This window comes from Aethalodelphis obliquidens, unplaced genomic scaffold (assembly GCF_003676395.1).
Source record: "Aethalodelphis obliquidens isolate GAN/ISIS:26980383/991018 unplaced genomic scaffold, ASM367639v1 scaffold123, whole genome shotgun sequence".
Taxonomy (NCBI): Eukaryota; Metazoa; Chordata; class Mammalia; order Artiodactyla; family Delphinidae; genus Aethalodelphis; species Aethalodelphis obliquidens.
In genome coordinates, this window is record NW_020838067.1 from 299,972 (window position 1) to 321,159 (window position 21,188).

Genomic DNA, 21,188 nt, shown 5'->3' on the forward strand with positions numbered 1-21,188 from the left:
CCTCCGTGAGGACGGTGACCCTGTCGAGTCATTCACAGCTGTGTGCCCAGATGCTAGCAGTGGAGACGCTCAGTAAATGTGTGTTAAATTGAGGAATGCTGTATTAATAAAAGTTCTTCAGAAATACGGTACTTCGGGGGACTTCCCTGGCGCAGTGGTTAAGAATCCGCCTGCCAACGCGGGGGTCACGGATTCGATCCCTGGTCCAGGAAGATCGCACCTGCCGCAACTAAGCCCGCATGTCGCAACTACTGGAGGCCACACACCTAGAGCCGGTGCTCCCCAATGAGAAGCCACGGCAATGAGAAGCCCGCGCACCACAACATAGACCCCGCTCGCCGCAATTAGAGAAAAGCCCGCGTGCAGCAACGAAGACCCAATGCAGCCATAAATAAATTTATTTTTAAAAAAGAAGAAATAAGGTACTTCAGGAGTTCCCTGGTGGTCTACAGGTTAGGACTCCGCGCTTGCAATGCCGGTTGGGGAACTTAGGTCTCTCCACACGGCCAATAAATAAATAAAATAAGGTACATCAATAATATTGAAAAGAACAGGAAACATTTATATGTAAGAATTTGTGCCAAAAATAAATTGCTCCAAGACCATTCAATGAAGGAAACAATCTTTTCAATAAATGGTCCTGGGACAACTGGTTATCCACATACACCAGAATGGGTTTGGACCTCCGCCTCGTACCAGACACAAAAACAAACTCAAAATGGATCCGAAGCCTAATGTAAGAGCTATAACTATAAAACTACTACATCTGTGACCTTGGATCACGCGGTGGTTTCTTACCTGTGAAACTGAAAGCACAACCAATGAAAAGAAACCAGCTGGGCTTCAACAAAATTAAATACTCTTTTGAGTCAAAGAACACAAACAAGAAAGTGAAAAGACAAGCCACAAAATGGGAGAAAATTTTCAAATCATATATCTGATGGGGATCTACTATCCAGAATGTACTTTTTACAACTTGTAACTTAATCACAAACAGACAATCCAATTTAAAAATACACAAGGGATCTTAACAGACATTTTTCCAAAGAAGAAATACAATTAGCCAATATGCCCATGAAACAAAACTCAGTATCATACATTACTCATCAGGGAAATGCAATTCAGAACCACAGTGAGATACCACTCACTAGGATGGCTATGATTTTTTAAATGGACAATAACAAGTGTTGGTGAGGGTGTGGAAAAAGTGGAACCCTCGTATATTTCTGGTGGGAATGTAAAATGGTGAGAAGCCACTGTGGAAGAAAGCTCAGCAGCTCCTCAAAAAGTCAAGGATAGAATTTCCTTATGACCCAGCAATTCCGCTCCTAGGTATACATCCAAGAGAAATGAAAACCCATCCACACAAAAACTTGTATGTGAATGTTCACAGTAGCATAATGCTACATTAAAAAAAAAAAAACAGAAACAGTCAAGTGTCCATCAACAGACAAAGGGGTGAACAAAATACGGCCTTTCCATAGAAAGGAATATTATTTAGCCATAAAAAGGAATGAAGTACTGATACACGCTAAAATATGGATGAACGTTGAAAACATGCTAAGGGAAAGATGCCAGACCCAACAGATCACATATTGTGTGATACCGTTCATGTGAAATGTCCAGAATAGGTAAGTCCGTAGAGGCAGAAGGTAGATTAGTGGTTGCCAGGGGATGGAGGGCGGGAAATTAGGACTAACTGCTAAGAGCTAAGGGATTCTTTTCGGGGTGATGGAACGTACTGGAATTAGTGGTGATGAGTACACAACACCGTGAGGCTACAAAAAACACCAACGCTTATACTTTAAAATGGTGACTTTTATGTTCTGTATGTCTCCATGAAACGTGTATTGTTAGAAGTCCATGCAGAACATTGTTGGGGAGAACCCCATTTATTTAGGGGGGAAACTGTAGGCGTGTTCACGTGCCTGCATATCCTGGGGAAGTTTCTGGAAAGACACAGACACTGCTAGCGCCCTGACTGCTCTGAACCGAGGTGGGAAAGGGCTTTTTCACTCTACACTTCACTCCCTTTGACACTTCTTCATTTTGTTTTAGATCATGAGTGTCTTTAATTTTTATAATTAAATATGTTTTCCCCACTGTGGAAAACAGTGTAGCAGTTCCTCAAAAACCTAAACATAGAACTACCATCTTGAAACAGGAGGGAAGAGCGCAGGGCACAACCTTGAAAAGGTTGTGGATACGACAAAAACTGGTGAGAACCCATTAGGTCCAAGATGACAGAAGATCTAACTTCCAGTGGACGTGCTTACTGTAAATGCATCAGTTAAATGACACACCCACAGGGGCCAGGACAATTCCGAGGCTGACCATAAAAGGCCGAGAAGCAGGCAGGGGTCGAATTCCTGGAAATCCCTCCCCCTTCTCCAAGGTAGTTGGAATAACCCTCCCACTCATTAGCCTATGAAATTACCCAGCCCATAGGAACTAACCACCCAATATTTCGGGGCCTCTCGCCTTCCGAGCTGGCCCACCGTCTGTCTGTGGAGTGTTTCTCCCAGGGCCGCTCTCACCTTTTAAGACAGTCTGCATTCTGTCTATGGAATGTGTAGCTCTCTAAATAAATCCACTTCTTACCTATCACTTTGGCTCTCACTGAATTCCTTCGGCACTGAGACATAAAGAACCTGAGCGTCACCAAGTCCTGAGACCAGGTGTACCATCTTACTTAAAAGACCATGGGTTTGAGTCCCAGGCCAAGGCTTTGAGTCCCAATCTGGGTTTTGGCTGGGTTCGAATCCCATCTCAGTTGTGTGGTTTCAATATGACCCAGCAACCCCGCCTCTGGGTATGAACCCAAAAGAATTGAAAGCGGAGACCGGAACAGATATTTGCACACCCATGTTCACAGCAGCACTACTCACCATAGGTGGCGGCATCCTCACTGCCCACTGACGGTTGCATGGATAAATAAAAATGTGATTTATGGACTCAACAGAGTATTATTCAGTATTAAAAAAAAAGAAGGAAATGTTGACACATGGGACAACGTGGATGAACACTGAGGACATTATGCGAAGTGAAGTACGTCAGCGTCAGTCGTGAAAGAACAAACACTGCAGTACATGATTCCACTCACGTGAGTCCCTAAAGACAGAAAGATTCCTAGAGACAGAAGGTGGGATGGTCGGTGCCAGGGGCTGGGGAGGCGGAAGGGCCGGTGTGGGCAGGTCTGTGTAATGAAGGCACAGATGCAGTTTGAGAAGATGAAACAGTTCTGGAGACGCTGGGTGTTGATGGTTGCACAGCAATGTGAATGTGCTTAAGACCACTGACTGTACGCTTAAACATGCTTAAGATGGTAAACTCTATATGTTTTTTACCACAATAAAGAAAAAATGTTTTCATGAAAAACCTTTGGTGGCAATATGGATGTTTTCACTGCTTGGTTTTTCACCTTTCAAGAGTGACTGACAATTTTTTTTTTTCTTTTTGCAGTAGGCGGGCCTCTCACCGTTGCGGCCCCTCCCGCTGCAGAGCACAGGCTCCGGACGTGCAGGCTCAGCAGCCATGGCTCACGGGCCCAGCTGCTCCGCGGCATGTGGGATCCCCCCGGACTGGGGCACGAACCCGCATCTCCTGCATCGGCAGGCGGACTCTCAACCACTGTGCCACCAGGGAAGCCCAGGCTGACAGTATTTTTAAAAACATTTTTAAATGGGTGAAATGAGCCCTGTTAAACGTTTGCCAAGGACTCTCCTTGCCCTCCCAACCACCCTGCAACAAGCAGGCAGGAGCAGAGGGGCAGCTCATTCCCTGGGCTTGACTGCCGGTGGTGGTTCGGTGATGTCTCAGGCACAGGCAGAAAGGCACATTCTAGAGCGATTCCGGGCATTAGGAGCACCGCAGACACTGCGCGTTCACCCTCAGTAACCCAGGCCCTGCCCTCCGAGCAGGTGGGTGTAGAAAGGGCTTGGGGCAGCCGGGGGAGGAGAAGCGGAGGGCACTTGCGCACTTGTCATATTTGCATTTGGGGGGAAACCCCACCAGCCTAGATGCTGCTCTCCCAGCACCTGATAGACTGAAAGGCCTCACTGTGGACTCTGAACGGCCAATGGTAGCATGCAGTCCTTCCGGAGCTGTGGCAGGAGTGGGGCTGGGCTGGGCCGGGCGTTCCAATGTGCTTTTTTCCCCCAACACCACCAGGCAGTTGACACATCTGACACCATCTACCAGGAGATCCCGCAGCTCAAGTGCTCAGGCCTGCCAGAGTGCTGTCAGATGCCCATTGCAGGTCAGGTTGGCACCTGTGCTTCTGACCCACCGGCTACATATGGAGGGTTCCCATGACCCCCTCCTCGGGTTCAATTAACTTGCTAGAGCAGCTCAGAGAACTCGGAGAAACATTTTACTTAAATCACTGGCTTATCGTGAAATGACATAACTCAAGAACAGCCCGATGGAAGAGGCGCACAGGGCCAGGCCTGGGGAAGGACTCGGGCTCCCACCGCGAGTGCGCCGCTCACCCCGGATCTGCAGGGCTTCACCAGCCCAGAAGCTCTCCGCATCCCCTTCCTTTTGTTTTTTTCTGGAGCCTTCCTTACACAGGCGAGATGGATGAAATCATTGGCCATCAGTGATTGATTCAACCTCCAGCCCCTCTCCCCTCCCTGGAGGTCGCGGGTGGGAAACTGAAGGTTCAACTCTCCAGTCACAAGGCTGGGTCCCCGGGCGACCAGCCCCATCTCAGGTGAGGCCCCAAATTCGGAAACATAAATTCAGGTGTGGCAGAAAGGGGCTTGTTACGAACAGCAAAACATCTCATCTCTCTCGTCACTTAGGAAATTCCACGGGTTTTAGGAGCTCTGGGCCAGAAACAGGCTGAAGACCAAACACATATTTCTCATTGTAAACCATCGCACCACAGAGTTAATTTCTCCATCAAAGATCGCCGTGACGGTAAATTTTACACGTCGTGTGGACCGGGCTGTTTTACACCTTGCTTCTGGGTGTGTCCACGAGGGTGTTTGCAGATGAGATTAGGATTTGAATGGGGGGGGCTCCCCAGAGAAAGTGATAGGCGTCACGCAAGCAGTCGGCCCGAACAAAACAGAAGGTGGGAGGAGACGCAGCTTGCCTTTTTCTGCCTCCCTCTTGAGCTGGGACCCCTCCTGTCATCTCCCGCCCTTGGGCGGGGACTCACACCATCGGCACCCCGGGCTCCCTGGCCCTGGGGCTGGGGCTGAACTGCGCCCCCGGCTTCCCTGGGCCTCCGGCGCACGTGACATGGACGGCATCTACCTCTATACACGGACATCTATCTTTAGCACATACGGTATACGTACGGGTATACCTCCTGCTGGTTCTCTAGAGAGCCCTAATACAGACACCGATTCAAATCCCAACAGAAGCCATGCAGGTGACACAAACGTGGGGAAGAGGCAGGGGTAAGAAATCAGCAGCTCCTGTCCAAGAATAAACAACAAACACACGTGGCCTCGCCACTGGAGGACAGCAGAGGCTGCAGGGCTGCGGTAACTTGGGTGAAATAAGCCCGGACCCAAGGGGCCTCCGGCTAATTGCCGTCACAGCGGTGGCGAGCGCGTGGCGTCACCTAATCTCTTGACTTCTTTAAGTAACTCAAAATCTGGATTTTTTAAGTGAAATTTCCCAATTTCTAAAAATCGGTGACGATGTCAAAAAATTTTTACAGAGGCCAGGCCAAATAGAACGCGAGTGCAGGTCAAGTCCAGCGCCAGCCCCCAGGGTAGGAGCCCCCTCTGGAAAGCCCAGGGCGAGAGAGCTGAGCCCTCCTGCACCGGCCTGCGCTGGCCGGCAGGGAGAGCCTCTGTTCCCGGGGCAGGGCGGGGGGGGGGGGGGGGGGTCCAGGTTCCCAGGGAGCAGAGGGGGCCCCGGGAGGGGCCCGGAGACTTTCACAAGCCCCAGTTTCGAAGGCAGCCGAACTCACGCCCATCAGGGCCGACTGTTTTCTACTTTCACTGTTTTGATGAAAACATTTCTGAGCGGACTACACACCTCTCGTTTCTTCAAGAAGGCTGGCAGAAGGTTGCTGCTGGTGGGAAGGAGCAAATACCTAAGTTAATGGTTTTAGTGCTTTTCTAATTGTGGGAAGAGGTGAGAATCCAGGTTCATAAACGACTACTCCAGAAAACACCTGACCCTCTGAGGGCCTGTGCTGCCCGTTTTCCCAGAACACAGAGTCTCACCCTGCTCTTCGCCCTGAACTTTCCGGGTGCGCTGAAACGTCAGCGGCCGCAGTGGCTGGTGACCGAGGCTGCGGCCACTGCCCTGACTCCCCCCGGGCCCGGCAGCGGCTCCGCTCTGGGTGTCCGCCGTCCCTTCTCCCTGCGGGCAGCTGAGGCAGGGGAGGAGACTGCTCACTGGCGGCCTCAGTAGGGCGCCTAGGGCGGGCGTGCAGCCCTCACACGTGGCCGGAAGCCTCCTGAGACCCTGCCCTGAGGCTGGCCGAGCCTGGCTGTCCTGAATAAGCGAGGGTGCTGGATGGGAAAGGATGACGGGAGGGCCCGGTCTTCAAACTGGACATATCCTCTTTGTCTCTCCCTAGGAACAGGGAATGTTCGCACAGATACACGCAGCAGGGTGCCCTCCGTGGAGACTTGTTGGCGGCGATACGACCATTTGGACCCCGTGCTCGCCGTGTGGAAGAGAAGCCCTCCCAGGATGGCTTTAGCAGGTGAGGACCAAGGAGAAGGGGAGGCCATCCGGGCCTGGTACAGCAGCTCCCAGCACTGCCGGGAGCCCAGGCGCCTCTGCCTTTCCACGTGCCTCCAGGTGCCGCGGTGAGCCTCACGGTCACTTCACAGCAGGGCTGCGGTGCTCCCAGGCATCACACCTGAGGTTCTGGCAGGACGAAGGGGCAAAAGCAAAGAGCGATGCAGCCGCGCCTGTCCGTTTTTATTACAGCTTTCCCAGAAGACCCACCCAGCAGACTTCCACGTCGCCTCATGGGCCGGAACCAGGCCAACGGTCACTCCTAATTACAAGGGCGGCTGGAAAATCGGCTACTTTTACGTGCACGTTGCTGCCCAGACAACAGTGGGGTTTTGTTAGCTCAGGCGAAGGTGGAATGGCCCGTGGGGAGGACTCGGCCCCCCGGCTAGATGTGGGGGGCGGGTGTTAAATTTTCTGCGGCTCCCTGGAGACCAGCCCCCAATCTCTTTCTCAATTGGAGCCTGTCGTGGGAACCAAGGAGAATGAGGACATGCTCAAAGCTGGCCTCTCTGTGCAGCGAGGTCGCAGGTCTCGGGCGTGGACCGCCGGCCCGGGCCAGGCCGTCTCTGCCTGGTCACCTGGCGGCCCCACGCCAGTCGGTCGGTCGGTCGGGGGAAGGCGGGGCGATGGGCGAGAGCCTGGCCAAAGGAGCACCTGGCCCTTGGCGGGAGGAGGGACAGCAGGCGGCCCCAAGGACTGGTCAGTGCCCCGCTCGGCCACTTCTCACGGCACCAGCCCCCCGAGCCCACTCGGCGCCAGGCCTGAGCACCCAGCCCTGAAGAAGACCCCCACTGCCTTCCCGGTCCCCAGGGAGCCGCGTGGGGACAGCAGAGGTCCCCGCCCTCTGGCCTCAGCTGTAAGCTGGGGGCGCAGTGACACTCCCTCCGGGTGGTGAGCCCCAAGAGGGCGTGAGCACAGCTCCTGACCCAGGAGAGCACGGGGAGTAGCGGAGGGAGACGGGGGGCTGTGAGGTGAGGGCGGGGCCGAGGTGGTGAGGGGACCACAGGGCTCTCGGTCCCGCTCACAGCCGCAGGGCCCGCTGGAGCACACGCTCATCCGCCACCTCATGGGGCAGCGTCACCACCAAGCCCCTGTCCTCCTGCATCGTCCGGCAGATGATCTCGTAGGCCTTCGGGTTCCCGGACCAGCAGCGGCGGGCCACCTGCCGGCGGGGCGGGGAGAGGGCGTGCAGTGTCGGTGCCACGTCGTCGGCGGGTCAGTGGGTTCCCACCAGGCGTTCCCAGGTCACACCTCCTCCTCCCTTGGCCAGAAAACTGACCCACCCGCCTGTGACGACGTGACACTCGCCATCCTTCTGCCTGAACTCCCCCCCCCCCCCCCGGCCGGGGCCCCCCCCCCCGCCCCCCGCCCCCCGGGCCCCCTGGACGGTGGCCTCGGCCCTCCCCCCACCTCTGGCTGCCTTCCTGCCACTCCCCACCTCCCCCAGCCATTCCCTCACTGCCGCACCGCCTTCCGGACGAGGACCAGCCCCCTCTGCTGGGGCTCCGCCCCTCCACTCTCCTGGGCCACCCAAGTCTAACCCTAGCGCAGGGCTCCCAAGCCCCTCCCCATTCCACTGCCATCTGCAAACACCCCCCATCACCCCCTGACCTCGCATTCGTGCTGCTTCCCCCTTCAGGCCCGCGTGGCCATAGAGACGGCTGGAGCCCCGCACCACAAGCGCACACGCGCACGCACAAGCAGGCACACGAGCGACACCGCCCGGGCCCCCTGCGGACACAGGCTGGGCTGGAAAGAGCCCGTCTGAAGAGGAAGGAAACCCTGGCGGTGGCTGGAGGGGAGACACAGGAGCAGCGGAGCTTCCGGACTGTTTTCTGGGAGGGGGGCAGGGCCACTGAGGGGGAGGGGCCAGGGGGTCACTCACTCCGTTGGAGACGTCCCAGCTGAGCATCATCTTGGCCTTCTGCTCAGCCTCCTGAGTCCCGTCCAGCACAAGGCCAAATCCCCCGTTGATCACCTCACCCCTGCGAGAGGCAAAAGGTTCCCAGGTCACACTGGGTCCGACCCTGCGAGGGGCAGGCCTGCTTCGGAAGCGCTGTCTGGGGAAACAGCTCCGCAGCCCGGAGCCTGCCTGTGCCTAACGGCCGAGGGATGCAGGTTGCCCGCTCGTGCCTCCGAGCTCCACCCATAGACCCCAGGCCCCCCTCCGGGCCCCCACGTGTCGCCTCCGTGCGGGGCGGGGCCACCTCTTCCGGGCCCCCACGTGGCTCTCTTCCTGCCGTCCTTCGCGCTTGTCCTCCTGTACTCGCATTCGGGGTCCTGATTATTTGATTTGAGGGCCGAGTTCCCGGATGCCCAGCATTTGCTGGACCACCTCCTCTCCCAGGTTTGACGTGCTCTGGGGTCCCTCGTCCCTTGAGAGCTGTCATTCCATTCTCATCATCCACGTGGGCCAGTGCCCGTCCTCTCCCGCTGCTTGCCCCGCAGTTCCTCCCCATCAGCCACGGAGACTGCGTCCTTCCTGAAGCCCCGGGATGCATCCTCACCCTCCACGTCTTTCTGCAAGGCTCCTGCCCAGCTCACATCCCTGACCCTCCAGCCCCTTTCGGTTACACACACAGGAAACGCCCTCAATCCTGTCAGCTCCTGCCAGGTTTTACTGCCAGGCTCAGCTCTCAGATCCTCTGGCCCCTCCGGCCTCACCCCCTTCTCTGCCCAGCTGGACCCTCCCGACAACCTCAGCCGGTTCCCATCCCACCCAGGGAGCGGAAGCGGAACTCCTGCGCCCGGGCCTGCGTCCCTGCAGCCGGCCGCCCTGCGCCCGCGAGCGGGCTCCCAGCACTTCCCGTGGCCCCTGTGGTGGAGGGGGCTCTGCACGGATTCAAGGTCATCACCACTCGCTCGTCAGAGGCTGGTGCCGGGGATCAGAGGACAAAGCAGGCGGCAGCCACAGTCCTTTGACCAGAGAGGACTTTTGGAGATTAGAACGACATCTTTCGTTTTGGTAGCCTGAAGCCCAGATGGTCAGAGAGCAAAGGTGCCCAGCTCCAGGGGACCTCTGCAAACCCTGCCTGGAGCAGTCCAGGGCCCAGGAAGACAGCAAGAAAGGAGGACCTGTATCCCGGAGCAGTTGCTGGACAGAGAACGGTCCCGTTGAGAAGGACATAAAAGCAGAACCCTATGTCACATGTACCAAGAGCCAGTGCCAGATGTATTAAGGAAGGAAGTACTCAACATTATAAGATGAACAAGAGCACGCACCTCAGGAACAGGACCCTGGGAGAGCGACTCAAAGCAAAACAGCAGAGTCTGTAACTCTGGCCCAGCAGCCCGGAAGCCCCGGGTTTCAGGCAGTGACACCGGCCAGGGCTGAAGAGGTTATGCAAACAGGAATCTTCATGCCGGGAACTGGGGCGCCCACGGTGCACACACAGTGACGGTTCACGTTCACGGGAGGGGTGCCTCGGCAGGGCAGGGCCTGTCCTGGCTCCTTCACAAGTGACTGCGGGTGGCTTTGCCGGGAACCCCAGGCAAAGTCACATTCTCAGTGCTGCTGCCTCATAGGTGGGACCATCGAGGTGATTCGACGAGTGTCTCTGGAGACACCCGTGCACAGGTCGCGCACCACAGAAGCCTTAGCTGCCGCGACTAATCTCCACCGCTAGCCCGCAAAGCATGCTGCTACCGTGACCATTTGTCCAGGAGAAACAAGCTCCTTGGGGAGCCCCATGCACAGCCGGGTTCGAGATATGCTCTAGTGAGGAAACAGCATCACATCCAGATAAAGACGGTGCACTTACTCCTCAAACACGTGAGGCCCCGGGGCTGGACCGGGTGTGAGGACAGAAGGCAGGGACACAGGGACTGAGGGGAAGGCCCGGACCCTCCCTGGAGGGACGGAACCACACAGGCTCTACGCAGCCGTCCAACCCGCCGAGACCAGGGACTGACTGCCGACTCTCCCGCTCTGCGCCCTGTCTAAAAGGAGCAGACGGCAGGGACCGCGGGCGGGCAGCACAGGACACACCCCAGCACACAGTCAGAGCAGACTGGGCAGAGCAGGGGCCACAGAGCGACCCAGTGCCGACTCTGACCAGCTCAGAAACGGGAACGCAAACTGAGAGGTATCAGTGGCTTATGACTTAGACACTTGCTTTTCCGTACAAGAAGGCAAAAACTATAGCTGGAGACGGAAGGAAGAACAGGCATGGGACAGATTTTTCCCGCTGATCTTCACAGGAAGGTTTGCGCAGTATCTGGTGGATTAAATCATGCATGTCTGTGTCTGATGGATTCCGGGTGAATCTGAGGCACTTTCCAAAGGAGCCCTCGAGGGCGGCCACGACCGAGGGCCTCGGGGCCAGCGCCTCGCCGGTCGCGCCCTGTCAGGGCCTAGGGCAGCCTGGCAGTGAGAGGGGACCCCGCTCTGGGAGCCCCGCGCAGGGTCAGCGGCAAGCACTGTCCTGAGGCCTCGTGTCCTGCACACTTTCTCGGGGGCTCCGTCCTGCCTTCTGCGGTCCTGTCACCAATGTCGCGAATCCAGGGACAACAGATCTGGGTCCAGATCTGGCTCCACCAGCACCTCCGGCCCCCTTCAGAGCTGCTCTTGCACCTGCAGCATGACTTAGCAAACCCAGTGCCAACACGCCAGGCGCTCCCTCCCGTCCTGGTTTTCTCCAGCCTGTGTCTCTGAAAGGACACGCGATCCGATCACATTTTCCATTCATGAGAACCACCTGACTGGGCTGCAGCTCGGAATTCCGGCCTCAAAGGGCCCAAGGCCAAGCCAGCCCCCGGGGACGCTCTGGAAGCTGCAGCGTGAAGGACTTGGCTCTGGAGGGCAAGTCCAGGCTTGATCCGGCCAAAACGGGCTCAGAGGTCAGCTCAGAGGTGGCCGGGGCCCCGGGCAGCTGTCTTCCTCTGCGGGGCCACGGCGCCCCCTGCTGCTCTGAGGAGCCAGGAATCCCACGCGACCAGAGCTCCCCAGGCGACCCCCCCACCCCCACCCCCGCCCAGAGGCCACGCGCACAGGTGTAGCCCCAGCTGCCTGCTGCCTCAGTTTCCACATCAGTAGATGCATTTCTTTTCCAAGAGTGGGTGAGAGAGGGGATTCAAATGCTTGCCAGGCAGTCCACTTGCAATAAACGTTAGTTATTCATCGTTCTTAGCAGCAAATATGACATCATGGTTTATAACAAGAAAGACGTATTTGGTCTTTGCCCACCGTTCCTGGCACGGAGCTCCCAAAACCCTTGGAACTTCCTCTGCTGAGAGGGATGAAGGTGTCTTTCCTTATGCTGATGAGCTGACTCTGGGAAACCACCCAAGGATGGGGCTGGTTGCCAGTGGAGCCGCCGTGTGATCAGAGGCCTGGAACGTGGGTCCCAGCCCCTGACCTTCCGGGAGGGCGGGGGGGCTGGAGGCGGAATCAGTCGCCAGTGGCCGTGATGTAGTCAATCACGCCCGCATAAGGAACCCTCCACAGAAACCCCAAAGGAGCGGGTTCAGAGAGCGCCCAGGCTGGGGAGCCAGAACGCTTCCATGTGCTGCCGTGCCCGGCCCCAGCCCCACAGGGTCCCTTTGGGTCCTCAACTCGTGTATCTCCTCATCCGGCTACGGATTCACATCCTTTGATGTCTTTTGTAGTAAATCAGAAATCCAGTGACTAAATGGGTTCCCTGCGTTCTGTGAACTGCTCTAGCAAACCAGTGGAACCCGAGGAAGCGGCTGCAGGGACCCCTGATCTGCAGCTGGTGGGTCGGAAGCACGGGTAATACTGTGCACATGTGACTGGAGTCGGCAGGTGGGTGGGGGACAGCCCCGTGGGACTGAGCCCTCAGCCGTGGGATCTGACGTTATCTCTGTGCTGACGGTGTTGGAACTGCAGGACACACAGCTGGTGTCAGAAAACCCCCTTGGGTTGGAACTGGGTGCAGAATTATAGGGATGTCCCCAAGAGGGAAATGCATCTGTCGCCCAGAAGGGAGCCTCCCAGAAGCCCTAGCTCCCTCGCGGTGTGGGCTGGAAACAGGCCTGGCTGGGTAGAGAGGGGCCAGGACCCAGGGAGCCCAGAACCCAGGTCCCCGCCTCCCAGCCCAGCCCCTGGCGGAGTGAAAGGACGGGGCCAGGAGAGTGCTGAGCATTCCCTGGAAAATATCTGTGAAAGCAGCATGAAAACGACAGGAAAGGGTGATTTACGGCGTCCATGGCAGGCCTTGGTGTCCCGCGCGACGGGTGAGACCCCAAAGGTGGGGTGTTGGGCAAGGCCCCCATTTCCAGCTCACACGAGGAGCCCTCGGTAGCGGGAGCTCCAGGAAGCAGGCCCAGGACCCTGGAGGAGACCCCCGAGCCTTCCACAGGAGCCCCAGCTGCACCACCGGCCCCCAGAAACCTCCTTACCAGCCGACACCCCCGCCGTTGTGCAGGGCAACCCAGGTGGCTCCCCGGAACGCATCTCCCACGAAGTTCTGCACGGCCATGTCTGTGGAAACAGAGCCCCGTCAGCCCCCGAGGAAGGCAGCCAGGCCGGGCCAGGGTCTGAGGGACGGATGGGAACAAGGCAGGGCAACTGCAGGAACAGCGGAAATTTGTATTTTCAGAGCCAAGCAAAGCAGGACAATGAACAAGTGCCTGACGAGCACTGTCGCCCCTGCTGTCCTCTCTCCGGTGCCAGGTACAGCGCCCCAGAGGCACGGAGGACAAAGGAATTCAAAGGGATGTGGTGGCAGTGTCAGCTCAGATGACAAAGAGCGTCCGTCCCACCCTTAGAGCAAACACGCTAAATTGGGGGCAAACTGCAAACCACCAGCTGTCCTCGGCCCGTCAGAGGCCCGAGGCCCCGGGCGGCCAGCTACCCAGAACGCTGTGGGGAGGCAGGCACCTGCGCGGAAACGGGACCCGCGCCTCACTCGCGTCTAAGGGCTCGCTGAGTGACAAGCCTCAGCATGCCTGAGACCGAGGCCCCTGGGGACACGGACAGAAGGGGTCGGCACCCTCCAAACCCCCACTGTGCCCACAGAGAAGAGGAGGGGGTCCTGGGAATACTTTCGTCCTAGTGCAGGGCTATGAGATACAAGAAGAGCAGCTCTAGGACCTGGAAAAGGCCAGGGAGCAGATTCTCCCCTGCAGCGTCCTGAGACGTCACAGCCCTGCCCGCACCTCGACTTAAGCCCCGAGAAACTGACTTCAGACTTTAGACCTTCAGAACTGCGAGGGAACACATTTGTGCTGTTCCAGCCTCTGAGTTTGTGGTATGTTGTCACCGTGGCCAAAGGACACGAATGTAAACCACATTGATATCAGAGAGCTCCAGAGCCAGCAGTATTATCAGGGATAAACAGGGGCATCACACGATGATAGCGGTCAAGTCTCCAAGAAGAGACAGTAAACCTAAACAAGGGCACACCTAACAACACCACTCTAAAACACACGTGGCAGGGCTTCCCTGGTGGCGCAGTGGCTGAGAGTCCGCCTGCCGATGCAGGGGACACGGGTTCGTGCCCCGGTCTGGGAAGATCCCACATGCCGCGGAGCGGCTGGGCCCGTGAGCTGTGGCCGCTGAGCCTGCGCATCCGGAGCCTGTGCTCCGCAACAGGAGAGGCCACAACAGTGAGGGGCCCATGTACTGCAAAAAAAAAAAAAAAACACAAAAAAAAAACACATGGCAAAGTGGATGAGAACTGAAAAGAGAACAGACAAATCCACAAACACAGTTGGGAACTTCATGACCCGTCTGTCAGTAATTTATGGAACAAGTCAGCAGAAAGTCAGTAAGGACCTAGACACCAGGAACAGCATCACCAACTGACGTGACCTCATTGACACTTAAAGAACAAGCCCCCAAGTAACCGCAGGAGACACCTTCTTCCCACGTGCCCCAAGATGGACCAATACAACCCTTAGCAAATTTAAAAGGACAGAATGAATACACAGTGAGCTCTCAGATTATAGTGGAATTAAATCAAAAGTCAGTAACAGAAAGACATCAGAAAAATCTCCCCAAACTTGAAAATTTAAAAAGATACTTCTCAATCACTCACGGGTCCAAGAGAATGTCTCAAAGGAAATCTAAAATATTTTGAACTGAATGATAATAAAAATATATTATGTAAAAATTTGTGGGATGCAGCTAAAGCAGTGTTTAGAGGGAAATTCAAATTCACTTTTATTAGAAAAGAAAAAAGGTTTAAAATCAGTAACCTCAGCTTCCACCTCATGAAACCAGAGAAAGAAAGAAGCCACAAATGACCAACATCAGGAAGAACACAGCGGACGCCACAGACGTGAAGAAGATAATGAAGGAATACGACTCTATACGCATAAATTCCATAACTTAGACGGAGTGGACCCAATCCCTCAAAACAAAGTGATGCGGGGGGTGCTCCTGACCGTCCACCTCCTTCCCTTGGGATCCCGTCCATAATGGGAGGAGCTGCAGGTGCTGGGAACCAGAAGGCCCCCCAGTACGGAACGCAGAAGCTCTGGAGCGACAGTAACAATCGCGGCGGCTGCAGCAGCAGCAGTCCCTCCCTGAACGCGGCCCAGGTGCACCCGGGTCTCGGGCATCCACCTAGCTGGGCCACCTGGCACCCGCCCTGGTTTACCACTGAGCCCGCATCCCAGGACCCCTCCCTCCGTCCTGGGCTGGCCACCCCGTGCCATGCCTCTCAGAGGCCAGCACCTTTCTTGCAACACCACAACCGACTGAATGAATCCCTTGATGGTTAAATAAAATCCAACAGAGAAAAAGCTTAAGTTTGTTGTGCTCCTCACCCGCACAGAAGGCAGAGCCGTCACGGATGTTGGAGGTCTCCCTAAACGGGCTGTCTGTGCCGCTCACGTCGTGATGGTCTCGGCTCAGGACCACCGGTGCCTGCAGTGCGGGAGGACACAAGAGGTCAGCTACCCATGTCCACTGCCCAGCACAGGGCAGAGGTCAAGGGACAGGGCACACCCGATGCCCTTCGGATTCCCCTGAGAAGCAGACCTTCGGCGGGAGGAAGTGCAGGGCTTCTGTTGCCCCCGTGGCTGCCCAGAGACGCACTTTCCAGCCACCTGGAGCCCCATGTGCTCTCCAGCTGCTGGGTCCGAGTCTCCTCAACCCCACCCACACTGTCACCACACCCACTTGATAGAGGAAAACTGAGGCCCGGAGAGGACAGGACACCTCCCCGATGTCACAGGGCTGTAAGGGACAGCCTGGTGTTTCGACGGCACTAGAGGTACCGGGATTTCACGGCTTCAGCGTCCGAGGAGCTGCCCTGTCCTTGAACAGGCCAAGTATGCTCCCCCTCTTCACCTCTGCCATGAACCACCTGTGCAGTATTCCGGCACCTTCTGGATACTCAGGCCTCTGCTCTGCGTCTGCAAGGCAGCAGGCCATCCTGACCCCTGTCGCCCCACATGTCACCTCATTCACAGAGCTTGGTACCACTGAGATCCCCTGAACTGATACGTTTGCCTGCATGTCCAAGTGTCCCTCCACCAGCACCAGGCAGGACCCTGTCTACCTTGTCCTCTGCACAGCAGTGCTGCAGCAAGGCTGGCACCAGGGGGCGCTTGGGAAGGAGTGGGGGGGGAGGGAAGGAGAGACGGGGAAGGAGGGGGGGAGGGGGGGGGGGAGGGAAGGAGGGAGGGGTAGGAAAGGAGGGAGGGGAGGGAAGGAGGGAGGGGAGGGAGGGAGGGATGGGGGACGGAAGGGGAGGGGGGAGGGGGAAGGAGGGAGGGAAGGGGGAGGGGGATGGGGGAGGGAAGGAGGGAGGGAGGGAAGGAGGGGGAGGGAAGGAGGGAAGGGGGAGGGGGAAGGAGGGAGGGAGGAAGGACTAAGATGCTGTCTCTGCCCTGCCAGCACTGTAGCACCACAGCAGGAAGTGCGCATGCACTGAGCGAGGTGGGCAGGGCTGACCAGGAGGGAAATGGGGAAAAGCAGGGAAGGTTGTCATGGTTTGAAAGGGACGATTTAACAAAACCACGTGAGACACTCGTGGGAAAGCCACGTTCTGAGGTTACGGGAGCCTCTTTTCTGATAAGAGGTTCAGAGAGGGCCCCTGACTGCCCAAAGTCACACAGCAGGGACCGAGTTGCCAGAGCCTGGGCTTGAGGACGGGCCTCCTCCCTCCCGGGCCTGGGCTGGCCTGGTGGGGAGGCAGGGGAGCCCCTCCCAAGCACAGGACAGCCCACCTTGATCTTCCCACGGGCGATGGCTTGGTTGAAGGCCACGGCGATGGCCACACGGCCTTTCTGGTCCGAGTACAGGATCCTGGCCTGGGAGCCCACCACCTGCGGAGAGAAGGGTGAGAGCTGACCGACGTGGGGGACGCTCGGGAGACACGGCCACCAGCAGTCAGACGGCCGCCTCCAGGGAGGCAGGAGGCGGCCCTAGAGTCCAGCACTCACGTCCTGGCCCGCGTGTCCACGTGCAGTCTGGGCCCCCAGATGTCCCTCCTGACCCATCCCCGCAGGGTTAGCCCCAGGGGCCTCCGGGACCCTGACTCGCCTGTCTCCGGGGATATCACCTCCCGTGGGCGTCACCCCGCTCGACCCTTCCCACCAGAGTAACCTCAGCACCCCACGAGGCGGTTCTGACGTGTCTGCCTTGCTGCAGCTTGGCACCCAGAATCTCCTTAGTGAGTCTGTGAGGAAGACGCTACTGTGCTCATCACAGGCCCCGTTGCACAGGTGAGGAAACGGGCCGGGGAGGCTGAGCCCCTGCGCACCGCCACCAGGATGCAGCCCCTTTGGAGCTGGGGGGCACTCACTGCGGGAGACAAAGGCTCCCGAAAATGAACTGTTGTTCATGTTGGCGTTGTCACTGCTAGCACAGCGTCATCGTTAGCACAGTGGCTCTCAGCCGGGCGACCTCTGGGGATGACTGTGGACATTTGGGTGCTGCTGGCATGGGTAGGGACGCTGCTAGACTATGGTCCCCGTGACCAAGAATCTCCAGCCCCCAGGCGCTCGAAGAGGTAGTGGCGCCCATGTTCACAGCAGCATCATTCACAGTAGCCAAGAGGGGAAAGCAACCCATGTCCATGGCCGGCGATGGATAGACAAGGTGTGGTCCATACACACAGGGAACACGATTCCGCTTAAAAAGGAAGGAAATCCTGACATGTGACAACGTGGATGAACCTTGAGGATATCAAGCTCACGGAAATAAACCAGACACAGAAGGAGAGGGGAGGGGAGAGGGAGCTAGGGTCTGACGGGGACAGAGCTTCAGCTGGGGAAGATGAGAAAGTTCTGGAGATGACGGTGGCGATGGTCGTACAACAGTGTATGTGCTTAATGCCACTGAGCTGTACCTTCAAAATGGGTCAAATGGTAAATTTTATGTCATGTATATTTACCACAATCAAAACAAATTCACCTGGCCCCAGATGTCAGCAGTGCCGAGACTGAGAAACCCTGGGCTCTGCAAAGGGGGTGCAGGTGTGTCCCTCAGCCGCGCAGGGATGGGGTGAAGCACGGCGGGGCGGGGGGGGCGTCCACAGGAGGCCCGCGCGCGCCAGCCTCTCGGTCAGCCTGGGGCTTCCTCGGCCTCCCGCCTTCCACCCAAAGCTGTACCGTAACCAGCACGGCAGCCTTTCAGGTTTCCCGGATCCACAAACAGAAAATGGGAGGAACTGACCCAGGACTGCCAGCTTTGTCAAGAGCGTACATTGAAAGAAACAATTAAAATGTTAAAAGGACAACCTTCTGTGATCACCAACTTTCACGAGAGACGAGGGAGGGAGGGAGTGGGGGGGGAGGGAGGGAGGGAGGGGGGAGGGCAACCTGAAACAAAGGGGAAAGACACCATGTCCAGGTAACTTTAACTCAAACACAAAGAGAGGGTCCTGCTCGCAGGTTGGGGGGGCATCCAGCTGGCCGCCCACAGGCCCTCAGCCCTGCAACCCTGCCGGCCCCTTCTCGGTGGTCGTGGCCCTCCTCTCCAGGCCTCCCTGCACTGGCCCCCCATCTCCACCTCTTGCCCCACCCTCCCAGGCCCAGGCCCTCAAGTCCAACAGTGACGGCCATGGGCATCTCAGGCTCCAGGTAGCTGGCATGAAGGGTTTTGTGGAGAAATGCATTTGTGACCGCTGGGCCAGGAGGCGGCGGCAGCCTGGCTGGACAGGGCTGGACCAGGAAGCCCAGGAGAGGGGGCTCAGAGCTCGGGGGAGGCCTGGCTGAAGCCCAGGCCAAGGACCCACTGGTCCAGACGTGGTGGCGGCATCCGGCCACCAGGGTCTGTGGTCAGAGGCCTGTGACCCACACGCCCATTTCTCACTTTGCCCTGGTGCATCCGGTTGGCTGTCTCCTCAGGCCTGTGCACTGGCTGACCCCTCCGCTTCCCCCACTGTCACTCCCCCCACCTTAGCCCCCAACCCCACTTAGACCTGAATCCACAAGTCAGCTCCTCAGAGACACCCTTCTGACGGGTTCGTGTAAACCAGTTCCCACCTCGAGTCACCCGATTGGTGGTCACGCTCACAGTCACGGAAACGCCCGTCCCCCCAGCCCTGGCCCCGCAGAGCGTCAGAGGGCCTGCTCCAAGCCCCACACCACAGCCAGGGGGCACGCGCCGCCTCCAGCATCTCCACCGCGCAGACAGGACGGGAGGCTCAGAGAGGCCAAGCCACTCACCCCAGGTCACACAGCGGAGAAGCCGGGAGACCTGGCTCCAGGGCCCAGCAGGGGAGTGAGGGGAGGAAAGACCTGCCTGACCCTGGTTGCTGCCCAGGAGCCCAGGCCCCCTTCTGAAAGGTCCTGGGCTTCTCTGCCCAGCGGCCCCTGGGTTAGGTGGCCAGTGGGGACATCACCTAACTGGCCCAGGTGGCAAGCAGCACCTCACCCCGGGCACGGTCCAGCTGCCCACCCTGCCCCCGCCAGGCTGAGCCCTCACCAGCCGGTGCTGGGAGGCCTCCCGGATCCAGCGGATGTTGTCCATGTACTGCTGCTCCACAGCCGGATTCACTGCAGGGAGAGGGGAAAGGGTGTCACAGGCACCGGCAGCCCCTGCCCCACGGTGGGGGGCGGCACAGACCCTCCTCGCTAAGGCTGCAGGGCAGAGGCACCCGTCTGTGTCCACAGACGGACCCACAGATGGCCTGGAGCAGCTGTGACACGGAGACGCAGAGGGGCCTGGACACGGGGGAACGGCGCAGATGGACACAGGGCCAGCTACAGGGAGCCAGAACACCATCAACAGGCACCACCCAAGGATGTGCCCTGTGCCCATGGGGCCAGGCCAGGGACCACGTGTCCAGGCTGCCCAGCACCGCCAGGCAGGTGTCTATTGGAGCCTCTGGGGGTCACCGTGCACCAGCATCTCCAACCAGCAGCCTCACCTCCACCAGCAATGACCTCCTCCAGCACTGACGTGGCCAGCTGATCCGTGACCGCCAGGTCCTGCGGGTCCCCGGACGTGCACACCCAGCGGAAAGGCCCAAAGCCCTGGGAGAATATGTCCCTGCAAGGGCAAAAGGCTCGTCAGCTGGGGGCTTCCAGGCTGGCTGCACCCCCTGGCTGGGGTCACCGCGGTCGGCGAGGCTGCAGGTGCTCCAGAACTGAGGAGGTGAGGGCTGTGCGCCAGGCGGTGGTTCGTGGGGGCCTGTGTAGTGAGTGGGCGTCGGTGTCCACGATGGCTGCCGGAAGCCCCCAAGCCACGAACTGGACGGTAACTTCCCCCAGCCCCCTCTGTCCCCTCGGTGTCCTTTCCCAGCTCCCCTCTCAGGGCTGTACCATCTCTGGCTGCAGAAGCAGGGAGCTGGGACACAGACAAGCAGAAATTCCTTAAGTTGCTGTTGGAGACAACCTGAAAACCAGGCAACTGAAACTAAATATTGGGACAAACAGTAAACTTAAGGCCAAATCTGCTTTAAGTGGGCTGACCTTCCGAGGGGACTCCAGGCAGAGGAATGCAGGGGCCTCCCTGGGCTCCCGCGCCCACCCAGCCCCTGCTGGGCTCCCTTCCCACTGCCCCCTGGGGACACCCCAGTGGCCCTGGCCCAACTCTGGCCCCTCCCCTCCCACAGTGAACCTCAGAAGGACGCGGGCCTCTCTCGCCCCCCGGGGGTCCCCTCCGGTGCAGATCCGGGGCTGCTGCCCACCCCACCCAACCCAGCGGCTCAGGCCCGAACTCCACCCTGTCCTCTCCCGCCGGCCGCTCCCTGGTCCCTGCTTGTTCCGGCCCACGTGGCCAGGGAAGCACACGGGCTGCAGGGATCAGGCCCTCCGCCGCCCACTCGTGGCTCGGGCGTGGCCGATCCTGTTCTCTCCCTGAGGCCCTGCACAGGGTCTCTCGTTTTCAGCTCCTTTCCCCCTGCATTTTGGGGTGGAAAGCCCGTGACCCGGTGCAGGCCTCAGCACGTGGCCTGAGCAGTGGGGAGAGGAGGAGATCTTCAGACCTGCATGTCCAGGACAGACGCTGGAAGGGCCCATCACTCACCCCATAATGTGCTGAACGTACGAGGGGTAGCGGAACTCCGTCCTGTTGGCGCCCGTCTTCCCCACGTCAGCCCCTGTGCGCG

The 21,188-nt window shown here is 58.1% G+C and overlaps 1 protein-coding gene across 1 annotated transcript in view; it reads right to left on the minus strand.

Moving 5' to 3' along the window:
- Window positions 1-3,642: 3,642 nt before the first annotated feature.
- Window positions 3,643-21,188, minus strand: part of UROC1 (urocanate hydratase 1) — a 34,382-nt gene continuing 16,836 nt past the window's right edge. The window contains exons 13-20 of the mRNA XM_027098412.1: window positions 21,107-21,179; window positions 20,007-20,128; window positions 19,562-19,632; window positions 16,858-16,956; window positions 15,451-15,550; window positions 13,078-13,159; window positions 8,603-8,702; window positions 3,643-7,879 (exon numbers count right to left, since the gene is read on the minus strand). Coding sequence (XP_026954213.1) covers window positions 7,739-7,879; window positions 8,603-8,702; window positions 13,078-13,159; window positions 15,451-15,550; window positions 16,858-16,956; window positions 19,562-19,632; window positions 20,007-20,128; window positions 21,107-21,179 — 788 coding nt within the window. The 3' untranslated portion in view covers window positions 3,643-7,738. The remainder of the gene's footprint in view (window positions 7,880-8,602; window positions 8,703-13,077; window positions 13,160-15,450; window positions 15,551-16,857; window positions 16,957-19,561; window positions 19,633-20,006; window positions 20,129-21,106; window positions 21,180-21,188) is intronic.